The 12824-nt window shown below is 39.8% G+C and overlaps 1 protein-coding gene across 4 annotated transcripts in view; it reads left to right on the top strand.

Annotated features, from left to right (window-relative positions):
• The window catches only part of DGKI (diacylglycerol kinase iota), a 450160-nt gene that overhangs the window by 391497 nt on the left and 45839 nt on the right, over nt 1-12824 (top strand). For all 4 annotated transcript variants that reach the window (XM_047097249.1, XM_047097250.1, XM_047097248.1 and 1 more), the window contains one exon: nt 4803-4828. In XM_047097249.1, the coding sequence (XP_046953205.1) occupies nt 4803-4828 (26 nt within the window). The remainder of the gene's footprint in view (nt 1-4802; nt 4829-12824) is intronic.

The raw sequence follows: 12824 nt of genomic DNA, 5'->3' as shown, positions 1-12824 counted from the left end.
TAATATAACACTATATATTAACTAACTGGGATTAAAATAAAAACCTTAAAAAGCCAGAAAAAATTTACAGAAAAATAAAGTGAAAAACAGCAAGACACTTCCACAAAGCAGATACTTGAATGGGTGAATAAATGAATAGATTATATCTTAATATATATTTTAGTTATTAGTCACCTTTCAACCTCCTTTTAATATTCCTCTCCCAGTGCAGTGGTGACACAGTGGAAAGAACCCTCAAGCTTTTCCTCAAGAGTTTTCAAAAACTCTGGACCAACTTTTGCTCTTTTCTTCTGCTGTGGTACTAGGACTGTTTCATAATTATTGTGTTTCTTATGTTTCTGTTTGTGGAGGCCCTATTCCATCCTTTATTCCTTCCTTCCCCTGCTCCCTCCTTCCCTTTTTCCATTTCTGAATTTCATAGAAATCTGTTAACAGCTGTCACGTGCCCCCACCATTATCTTTTTAGTGCACTCCCACCTTCAGTTCTGTTTGTCAGCAGATCCTTATTCTAATTTCTTCTTGGAGTATTTTCTTGTGGATATCATGCTGGTTCCTTTTTACTTATTACTCATATTTGTACTGGAGGAGTTCTTTTTGGAACCACTAGTTTGGAACAGATAATTAGGGATAGTGGGTCAGTGTGTTTCTGGAAACTTGACTCTGGGTCTGTTTTCAACTTCTTCTTCTTCTTTTTTTTTTTTTTTTTTTTTTTTTTAGCAACAATACCCTATGGAGTTCCATTCTACTTTTAGCTAGCAAGACACCTGGCTCAGAGCGGAGGGCTTTCTGCCAGCTTTTGTGGTACATTGTATAACTTATATCATTTAAGTGATCTGAGATCAAAATACTCTTTCCCTGTCTCCCTGAAACTTGGTCCAATTTTTACTGTACTTGGTAGCTCTTCTTTATAGATGATTTTGGTTTATAGGCATCTTCTAGTTTAGTCAAAGATAATGTTTCCTTTTGTTTCTCCTTCTCCCTGTTATTTTTCATGAATTTCAAAAAGAAGAACAGAAGGTTTGCAATAATAGTTTTTAACGTCTTCTGCCTTTATTCTTACATTTTCGTTCTACACTGTGCACCCTGCCTGGTCAGAAGCACAAATGGGAATGTGTGACTTCCTGCTTCAGAACCTTCATTTAGCTTAGAAGGTTAAATTACCAACACTTTGAAATGGGCCGTCAGGCCCTGTATGTAACAGCCCCTGCCTTTTCTGTCTCTAGTTCCAGCCAATTACTCCTTTACATTTTAGCAACACGGAGTTACTTGCCAGTCTGATAGCATATTATGAAATTTCCTGTCTGAATTCCTTCTCATATGCCTGGTGTTTCTCCCTAGGCTTCTTCTCCTTTCTTACTTACCTAACAAGCTTCTGCTTCTCCTTCCAAGCCTGGCTTACATGGTCCTTGCTTGTTGAAAGACCTTACTATTTTGGGACAGAATGGGTCTCTCTCCCATGCTCCCTCTTTACTTCGTACATGTCTTGATGATTATACTGTTTTCACTGTAGTCAGGTGTTTACATATTTTTCTCCTTCACTAGGTTGAATTCCCTGAAATTGGTATCTTGTTCATCTTTATATCCCTGTCACAAGGCACAGGGCCTGGTACCTAATAGGGGCTCAAATAATAATTACCATTTAGGTTTGGGTCATTATAAGTAGAAAGATTGAAAATAGGAGGGAGATTTTAAAGTCCAGGACTTGAGTTCTTGTTTTTATTATTTTACTTTGCTGAATTTGAATGAAATATTAATAAAATGTTTAAAAAAAGAGGGGGGTGCCTGGGTGGCTCAGTCTGTTAAGCGTCCGACTCCGGCTCAGGTCATGATCTCACGGTTCACGAGTTCGAGCCCTGCGTCAGGCTCTGTGCTGACAGCTCAGAACCTGGAGCCTGCTTTGAAATCTGTGTCTCCCTCTCTCTCTGTCCTACCCCCACTAGTACTCTGCTTCTCTCTCTCTCTCAAAAACAAATAAAGCATTAAATTTTTTTTAATGTAAAAAGAACCTCACAAAACAAATAAAACTAAGCAAAATCAAGTGCAGATACTCTGTGGACTGTAATAAAAGACTAGTACTGAGGAAAGAGGTGAGGAAGACCCGAAATCCTGGAGTTATTTGAATGCTAGTCCTACTTTGCATTATATGAGCAGATGCCATCTCCAGGATAAAGTGTATCTGGAGGAGAAACGAACAGTCTGCAACCGAGCCACAAGTCTTGCAGGTGCAGTGGGAGGGAAACGCAGTGAGCTTTCCCGCATTCCTCAGTTGTCAGGTTGAGGAAGATTATCTGTTCCTGGGGCTCAACCTCTCTGTTTTAAAAATAACTACTTATATTGCTGATTTCATGAATTTCCCTCTCTCCTGAGCTAAGTTCTGTAAAACTTTTTATGCCCATTTCCAGCAATAATGGATGATGTGCATGTCTCAGTAGTATAATTTAGTGACTCGTTAAGAGTGAAAGGTGAAATACTGAGTGAGGATTGAAATACTCCATATGTCTTAAAATTCCACAAATCCAGGCATGTGGGAGACATTCAGCACAGAAAACTCAACATGACTAATCCTTAGAAAACACTCCGAAATTGATAGTTCTTCCCCACTGCCTGGACGTACCGCAGAATGCATCCCCTTGGGACTTAAACGAAGCCATCTGGAATTTTTCAGATTTAATATTAGTGCTTTGCCTTCACAGAAAGGCATTGAAAGCTCTGCTTTGCAAGCCTTCCACCTGAGGCATTTAGTCGTCTGTTGGCATGGATTTTTCTTTGTTCCTATAGCGCTGTGAGAAATTAATTGCAAACAATCCAAGATGTGTTTTTGCTTAATTCCCGTCACAAAACACCGGGGCTGAAGATGTTACCTTGTTGCTGGCTCTTTTTGATGCCCTAGAAATCTTAAGAAATTATCTTATTTCAAATACATGCTTCTCGGTAGACTCAACTTCCAATTCCATTCAGCTCTATTCAGCTCTATTCAGCACTCTCTCCCCGCTGTGTTTTTCCTAATCGTTAGGGCAGATTGTGGGTCTCTTTTGCTGGTGCATTGGATGTCTTTTGGCTCTTCGAGTGCTCACATTATCCCCATTCCAGAGCTTGGAGCTTGTCTCCTCCATAGGCCCTTCCCTCATGGCTGGCCTAGGAGCTGGCAAACCCGTCTGGCAGACAGTTTGCAGGGGACATGATGGTTTTTTGAGGAGCTCCATAATGTGTCTGAGTCTAAACACCAGTGTGGTGGGGCTGACATTAATTCAATTCAACACATTTCAGTCAGGGGCCTATTCTATACTAAGTAAGACATGGTCCTATTTTTCTTTTTGCTCACAACTCAGTGGGGAAGACTAGTGTGTGGATGGTATAAAATAGGGCACTTCCAAGGAGAGCATAGATCGTCTTCCCCTGGGGAGGCCAGTGGCATTTCTCAGGCAGCGAACTCTGCAGGGGACTGGCCTGGGGGGGGGGGTAGCCTGTAGCAGGTTCCCTTTCAGTGCTCCCTGTGTCCATGACCCCGATGTCAGGTTTTCCCCCTACTAAATCTGGGGACCCTCTATTGTTTTCACATGCAGAAGTTTACTTGACAAGACAGGTAAGGTTGAAATGATTTACCATGTTGCCCCTAACAGAAATCGAAGGCTTTCTCACCATGACTGCTGTGTCTTTATACTTTACTGATCACTCACATAATGAACAGGAGTATTAACAATCAGTAGATAAAGTACAGCATTATCAAGCATCCCAAAGTAGGTAAAACCTTCCTTCCACCTCTGTGCATCCGCCAAATCATTCTTGTCCCAACATTTGTCATCATGTCTTATAAATACTAGTTATATTACTGGGTAGATTACCAAACTCTCGTGCTAGCCTTTGGTCTCCTCTGTGCTACAGATTCCAGCAGGCTGGTCATTTAGAAGAGAGGGTGCTTCCTGGCATTTCCTTTCAAAATTCCGTGAAAACAGAATTGTGTGTCTCACTTTATCCTATGAAAAGGACGAGCTGGTGGAGTCAAGACTGTCTTTTAAGCCCGAGGGGAATTCATCTTCAGGGTTGTGTCTGTACCGTTCAGAGCAACTCAATGAGTAGTGAGCTGCGGAAGAAAGAAGGATGTTTATTGTGAAGGGCTCGATAAGATGCTTCATCGGTGCCTTCCTCAAATGGTGTGGAAAAGTCATAAAAGTCATTGCTTTATAAAAGCTCTTAGGGGACCCCAGTGGTTTCCCTCTTGCCTCAAACTGGTTCTTCCGGGTTTAGAACTACGAGTCTGGCACGCAGAGGGCCTATGGCGTGCTCACTGAAACATTCAATTCCACAAAGAATGGAAACAAAAACCAATAATGACAAGGGTACATACCATTTATTTTACTTATGTCTCATTTTTTACCGTCCCAAGTAGATTTCTTTTTACTCACACTCCATCTGGTGCTTATTTTCATCCCTGGCATTTTCTTTGGAAGCCTGGCCTTGGGCATTTGGTGACATCACAGGATTCCATCCATTACCACATTTCTCTGACTTTTCTGTTTGTCTGTGATAAATGCAGACTTCACTAAGTGTGTTGCAGTCCTGTAACACCATGCAGTAGACTGAAATTATATGAACTCCAGTCACCCAACCAATCTGGGTAAGCTTTGAGAGTTATTGATTAGAATAAACTATTTGACCAACAAATTAATTATACTGTCTACTGTATTGACTTTCTGTTTAACTGAATTGGGGGGGCATTATTTCTAGGAGTTTATTCTTGATCGGTATTGCATTTATAAAGTGTCATTTACAAAACACTTATCATGCTTATTATCTCGTTTTAGGTCACCAGTCTCTTCAGAAGATCATGGTAAGAATCTGTTTTACTTATACTAATTCAGGATTAAAAGTTGAGCGCCATTCTTGCATTTCATTGTCAGAGGCAAGAATTATCTGAGAAAATGTTTCTAAGACATTGGCCTCATGTATTTTTTGTGTGTGAAATGTCAAGCACTTTAAAAACTCAATGCATCCTAGCTAAGTGTAATATCTCATAGTGTCTTCAAATCTGTATATAACCATTTTGGTGGACGAATATTACAAAGCTTAATTTATCTGCCTGATTTCTGTCCCATCACTGGATCCTTTTTGTGACTTGGGGCTAGCTGTGTAACATCTCTGAATCACAGATTTATATCTTTTAAAATGAGGGTTTGTAGTAGATATTCCCAAAAGTCCCTTCAGGATTGGATATTGGAATTTGCTCAGTCTGAAATGAACCTAATTGGTAATGGTCTGAATTATTACCCAGCCAAGGTGAGTTATTTGCATTTATGACACAATTATTCCATTCAAAGGATAAAATGTGTAGTTTTGTCACATTTAACTTTGAGAGTTGTTCATTTTTTCCTTCAGTCATACAAAAATGTTCACTGAGTGTCTACCATGGGTCCGTTCTGTTATATAATCATGTTATACAGATATGCTGTTGGGGGCTATATGCAGGGACAATGTGGTATGTGACAGAATTGTCCCCCTCAAGGAACTTTATGAGTCTTGTGGCAAAGGGGTGGAGGAATGACACATACCTCTCTCAATATAAAGTGAGATGTGACTAATCTTATAAAAGAGAAATACACCAGGACCCTGGAACTACCGGCATTCCTCCTCCTGCCATCCCCAGGTTGGCCAAGGGCACCATTACCCCCTCAGCCAGCTAAGTAAAGCACATGAAGGCTCTGTAAACTTCCCCCCTCATCCCCTCGTTCCATTTGGTCACCAAATGCTATTATCTCTGGTTTTTATATTCTTTTATCTCTATTCTCTTTTCCATCCCATGGCTATAGCTTGGGGCCTTTCTATGTCTTACTTGGACTTTTAAAATTGTCTTATTAACTGGTATCCATGTCCTAGTTTTCCATCCTCCAGTTCACTGTAGACTTAGCACCACACTTGACCGTTCTACAGCAAAAATCTACTCCCATTGCTTATGGGAGGAAATCTTACCAGTAGACAAATCATTGTATTCAGCTTTCCAATATTGTATCTTCACATGGAATAGAAATAGTAAATGATGAAATCTTTGTCTACCTCTACTGCTTATTGCTTCTTTTGGCCTGTGTTCCCCTTTCTGCTACCCATGCTGTGTCCTCTCGCCATGTAGTATCATATGTAATTTCTAGACCTCTCCATGTTTTCATGTTTCCCTGCTTTTATCGGTGCTGTTGTTTGTGACAGGAAGCTACTCCACTTTTTTGCAAGTTACACAGTTTATACTTACCATTTGAGACCTTGTTAATCATCTCATTTTCCCCAAGAGCTTTCTGACCGACTTCTCATTTGCAAGAAATATATTTCTTCTAGAATCTGACACATAGATTTGATGCTTGATTTACCTGTCTCCCCTGCTAGACTGTGAGTTCTTTGATATAGATCCCAACAAATAGCCAACATTCAACAGATGTTCATTAAATGAATGACTTAGGACAAAGAGAGGGAGTTTTAGGCAGGCCTATTCTGTCATATCATAAGATCTCTCATAGTACTGAAATGAAGATGTATCACATTCTCTGAAGATCACAGCACAAATAATGTTTAGACCTGTTAAGTAAGAATTAGGAAACCAATCACCAAATAATGACCTATTATGGTATGCTGTTTTGCTCATCGGTGTTGGTACGACCAGGTTTTTTATTGCATGGTTCCAGGTCCTTGGGCCTCCAAGTTCCAATGACTCAAAGCTTGGGTTCTGGTTTTTATTTTGAACTAGGGTCCCTCTAAATGGCTCTTGCTTGTTTTGACCTTCCAGTCTATTAGAACTTATCTTATCCCCTATTCCAAAAAAAGGGGTATGTGGAGAGACTTCTGAATTGCAATTCTGTAGTTTGCTAGGAATTCTTAAGGAGTTATGAGCCATCAGTGAGCATTGGTGGTGACCTTGGAAGTCCTTGAAAAATGATTACCACCAGAAAGACTTGCTCAGTATAAATAGTACTTCAGAATTGATCATTTTAAGACCCCATGTAACTGGTTCTTAACTAGTATTAAGTACTTAACTAGTACTAGTAGAACTAGTTAAAGAAATATTAACCAAATTTGAGGGGTTTTTATTCTCATGGCTTCAAAAAACTTACTATAAAACCATGCCTCTTAGTTTGACTCTGTAACTTCCAAAAATCTCTGCGAATATGTAATTTGAAATTACAGGGCTGATTTTTGTAATCTTATTAATTTTCCATCATCTTCTAGCTCATGTAACCTTGGAAACATATTCTTGTCCTTTTCTTTATCACCAGGATTTTCTGTTAGCACTTAAAATATGTTTTCTCATGTTTATGCATTTTTAAGTGTTCATTTTTTCTGTGGTTCACATTAAACCTCCTGAATATTCTGTCATCCAGTTTACATTTGGACACGATGATGACATTGCAATGTGTGTGCTTTTAAAAATGGTAAGAAGTGACATTTTTACTTTCTCAAACTTAGTGATAGAAAAATTGAGGCTTATTGAGCAAATGGAGAGTGAAATTGGCATATAAAACCCCATGCCTCTTGACTGTTTTGTTAGCTTACTACCAATGACCTTTCTTTTCTCTTTAGTAATCGGTTACTCTGGATATCTTCAAAACAGACTTTGTTCTTGAGAAAATCTAATTTTCCGAAGTCTAATGTCCCTGGCGTTCTCAATTGCCACAGCTTACCTTTCATAGAAAATAAGCTTGAGGGGCGCCTGGGTGGCGCAGTCGGTTAAGCGTCCGACTTCAGCCAGGTCACGATCTCGCGGTCTGTGAGTTCGAGCCCCGCGTCAGGCTCTGGGCTGATGGCTCAGAGCCTGGAGCCTGTTTCCGATTCTGTGTCTCCTTCTCTCTCTGCCCCTCCCCCGTTCATGCTCTGTCTCTCTCTGTCCCAAAAATAAATAAACGTTGAAAAAAAAAAATTAAAAAAAAAAAAAAGAAAATAAGCTTGAATATCATGGCTCTTCATTTATCCTCTATTAGCTTTTACTTCCTTATCTGTGAGGTGGAGCTATTCAGGTCTACCCTGCCTATGTCATGGAATTATGAGTTCAAGTGGGAGATCATCTGCGAAATCACTTTCCAGTTTGTTAAAAGTACCCCAAACACAATGCTATTATTGTCCAGGCAGTCAGTGCGGAGGTGTGAGTTGATTAGTGATATTTACTCAGCACTGCATACTTTGATAAGGTAAAAAGAGAGGTGCTTGGGTGGCTCAGTCCGTTAAGCATCCAACTCTTAGTTTCAGCTCGGGTCATGATCTCGCAGTTTGTGAGTGGAGCCCTGCATCAGGGATTCTCTCTCTCTCCCTCTCTCTCTCTGTCCCTCCCATTCAATCTCTCTCTCTCTCTCTCTCTCTCTCTCTCACTCTCTCTCTCTCTCTCAAAAATAAATTCTCTCTCTCTCTCTCAAAAATAAATTCTCTGTCTCTCAAAAATAAATAAACTTAAAAAATAGAGAAGTTAAAAGATGTCCTGGGGGTGGAAGAGGGGCAGAAATCTGTTTCCTTCAACATTATCATTAGATACTGAATTTACATTGGAAACCTTTTTATATCGGGATGAGGAAGAGTGAAATGGTTTACACACAATGTAGCTTGTGGTGGCAAAGTAAAGATACAGTTCATGATTAGATGTGGGGTCGCATAGAAAACAGACCATATACGGCATAAATGAAATGTAACATGTTTATATAATATGGAATCAGAGTCATTAAGAATGAAGGCTAAAATTTATTGAGCACTTTTTGTACAGAGGCACCGTACTAAAGTGCTTCAACTATATGAGAGTTCATTTCATCCCACAGTAGATGTGTTATTCTCAATTTTTTAGTGGAGGAAACAGACTCCCAGTGCCTAACTAACTTGCTTAAGATCACACAGCTAGTGAGTGGTAGAGTTAATTTTCAAACCCAGTTCTAACACCCAGCTCTTGCTTATTTATGTCCCCCGTCTCTGGAAAACAAAAGAAATGATTGTCAGCGTTAAGGTGAATTGATAGAATTATAGAAGGAAAGGAAAAACTCCCTTTAACAAGAGTTTATTTACTACTGTGTAAATAATCTCTTTTTAATGACAAAACAAAACAGAACAAAAATAACAACCTGTCTCTCCTGCTGGGAATGATTTGTCCCTGTAGGAAAAGTAAATACCAATGTCACATTCTCTCATAATTAGTTAACTGAGTGAAACCGAAGCTTCAGGGAAACCTGCCACGCTAAATCCCAGTGGAAACATTACATTTTAATGTTACAGCTGCAAGCTGGAGTCCTCCCCCTTGTCGGGAGATAAGCTTGGCAGGGATTGATCGCCCTGTCCTCGGAGTTCCCTTTGCATTTAGTGCCTCTCACCTCATCGTTTAAATTGCTCCGGGAGCCAACTGCTGTGCCCAGGCGGCTTTGCCTGAGCTCTCAGATTCTGTTCTGTCCTCTTAGCCTGCTTATTTTATGGGCCTCTTAGGATGCCTCTCTCCTGACACTGCCTACACCCATGCACTGGCAGACTCATCTTGCAACTGATGTCTGTTCACGTAAAAATACAGAACAGAGGGGGCGCTTGGGTGGCTCAGTCGATTGAGTGTCCGACTTCAGCTCAGGTCATGATCTCACAGTCCGTGGGTTCAAGCCCGAGTCGGGCTCTGGGCTGACAGCTCGGAGCCTGGAGCCTGCTTCGGATTCTGTGTCTCTGTCTGTCTGTGTCTCTCTCTCAAAAATAAATAAACAACAACAACAACAAAAATACAGGACAGTAACTGACACTTTTTTATTTAAAAGTTTTAAGTTTATTTATTTTGAGAGAGAGAGAGAGAGAGACAGCATGAGTGGGGGAAGGGCAGAGAGAGAGAGAGAACCCCACGCAGGCTCCACGCTGCCAGCTAGGAGCCCAATGCAGGGCTCGAATCCACAGACCGCGAGTGTAACTGATTCTTTAGCGAGGAAGTGCCAGCAATCTGTTAGGTTCCCCTGGAATGTCTGAAGCAGGCATCTCCTTACTGTCTTACCTCCTAGACCTGTTGGCAGTAATGGTTCTTACAGAATATGGTAGCTTTTTTTGTTGCGGCAGTAACACAGTGGACAAGGATGAGGGAGTGGCGGATATTTGGAAATAGAATTTTGAGAACCACAATAACTGGTGTAAGTGCCCAAGGATGCATCCTCTATCAGGCTCGGAGGCAGTATTTCTTTGCAGCAGGTTGTGCAAAAAGACACATTGTGGGGTGGCCTAATGCTCTTTCATATATCAATAGCTGTCTCTTGGCTCAAATATCATAGATTCATTTTTTTCCCTAATATAAACATATGTGTATGTACAGTTTTACTGGCATAGATAATATTCATAAAAATGAACAAAATTCATCAGCTCAGTTTAAATGATAACCAAAAGGAGCTACTGCCTGCCCAGCCCCCAGCCTGAGAAATAAAATATTTGCGGGGCGCCTGGGTGGCTCAGTCGGTTAAGCGGCCGACTTCGGCTCAGGTCACGATCTCGCGGTCCGTGAGTTCGAGCCCCGCGTCGGGCTCTGTGCTGACAGCTCAGAGCCTGGAACCTGTTTCAGATTCTGTGTCTCCCTCTCTCTCTCTGACCCTCCCCCGTTCATGCTCTGTCTCTCTGTCTCAAAAATAAATAAACGTTAAAAAAAATGAAGAAAAAAAGAAATAAAATATTTGTAGCAATTTAGAACCTTCCTGTTTGTCTTTCTGTTTGCATTCTCTTCCCTTTCCTGCAGATAACTTTATTCTGCTTTTTTGTGAAGACTTTCCTTGTTTCTTCTGATCATTTTACTACATGTACACATATTCCCCATATGAGTGTGTGTGTGTATATATGTATTCCAGATATATGTGTGTCTATGTAGATAGATATGCTTATTTGGAAGTGTTATAAATTGAATCCTGTTGTAAACTCTTCTGTGATTTGCTTCTTTTGTTCAGAATGTTTTTGCGATGCATCCTTATTGAGTGCCATTTTCACTTTACTAATTTTTCATGTTGTATAGCATGCTGTTGTATGAATATATAACAATTTGTATATCCAAATTCTGATGAATGTTTACGTAGACTCTGGGGGTTTTAGTTTTGTTTTTGTTTTTTGCTATTGCAAGCAGTCTCATTACGAACATTCTTTTTCATAACGCCTCTTGCGTCCATGTGCAAGAATTTTTCTAGGGTTTAAATCTGGGGATAGTATAGTTAGGTGGTAGGTTATATGCCTACTTAAGGTATCACATAATGACAAGTTGTTTTCCAAAGTAATTATTCTAATTTACTCTCCCAGCTACAGTCAAGAAGAGTTCTCATTCATTCACATCCTTGCCAACACTTGATAGTAACTAATGAAAAATATTTTGCCAATTTGGTTGGAGTATCAAAGGGTTCTTGGGGTTTGAATTTATGTTAAATTATTACACATCATATTAAGCATTTTCATATATTTATAAGCTGTTTGTATTTACTTTTCTATGAAATGTCACTTTATTTCTTTTGTCCATTTCCCCCCCCCCCCACTGGGCTTTTTCTTAATGGTTAATAAACATCTTTGTGACTTCTAGGTAAAGGTTTTTTATCGACTCTGTATGTCGCAAATTTATTCCAGTTTGTGATTTATCTTTCTAAACTCTTTTGAGGACTTATATATTCTTTAATTTAATGTAATCAATCATTAATATTTTCTCTCTGGTTTATACCTTTGGTATGTTTTTTAAGAACTCCTTTCATAGCACAATCCTTCTTCCATTATCTCTTCTGCCATTTTTATAGTGTTAACCTTCATTTGTCTCTATTATCTTAGAAATGATTTTGTGGTTTGATGGGAGGTAAATGTCCAGTTTCATTTTGATTTTTTTAGTATATATAGCCAGTCATTATCATTTATTTCCGTCACTGACTTGCAAAGTGCCCATATGTGTAGATTTCTAAATTCTCTGTTCTGTTTTATTGATCCATATATCTATTCCTGTACAATGCATGTTGTTCTAATTGCTCTAATTTTGGTATAAATCTTGCTATCTGGGAGAACACATACTCTAAAATTTGTTCTTCTTCAATGTCTAAATTGCACTTGGACCTTTGCTCCTTCCTATAAGTTTTAGAATCACCTTATCAAGTTTTGTGTTGCAATTTTCATGGAAATTAAATGAATCCATAAATCAGTATATAAAAGGAATTGGTATTATGACAACAATCCTTTCCATTTCAAACCATATCTCTTTACATTTAATTGGGATTTTTTTTTTTTAAGACTAATTGTCCTTTTGAAAGGACTCTCAGTAGAATTTCATAATTTTCTTCATGAAGAGTTTGGCCTGTCTGTTGTTCAATGTATTCCTAGGTACTTTACATTTAAAAAGATTATATTTTGGGGCGCCTGGGTGGCGCAGTCGGTTAAGCGTCCGACTTCAGCCAGGTCACGATCTCGCGGTCCGGGAGTTCGAGCCCCGCGTCAGGCTCTGGGCTGACGGCTCGGAGCCTGGAGCCTGTTTCCGATTCTGTGTCTCCCTCTCTCTCTGCCCCTCCCCCGTTCATGCTCTGTCTCTCTCTGTCCCAAAAATAAATAAATGTTGAAAAAAAAATTAAAAAAAAAAAAGATTATATTTTATGTTTTAAAAATTGTATTTTCTAGTGATCATTGTTGGCATAGTAAAATGAAGTTGGCTTAGAGTCTTGTTTCAAGATTCTTGCTTCAAGATATTGAATCAAGCGACACCTGGGTGGCTAAGTCGGTTGAGCAGCTGGCTCTTGATTTCAGCTCAGGTCGTGATCCCAGGGTCATGGGATCGAGCCCACACTGAGTGTGGAGCCTGCTTAAGATTCTCTCTCTCTCCTTCTTCCTCTCTCTCTCTCTCTCCTTCTTCCTCT

The sequence above is a fragment of the Lynx rufus genome, unplaced genomic scaffold (genome assembly GCF_022079265.1).
Source record: "Lynx rufus isolate CCGP_SWC_20201006 ecotype Redwood Valley unplaced genomic scaffold, mLynRuf1.p SCAF_4, whole genome shotgun sequence".
Taxonomy (NCBI): Eukaryota; Metazoa; Chordata; class Mammalia; order Carnivora; family Felidae; genus Lynx; species Lynx rufus.
Note: the sequence above shows the minus strand (reverse complement) of the source record. Positions and strands in the feature narration are given on the sequence as shown.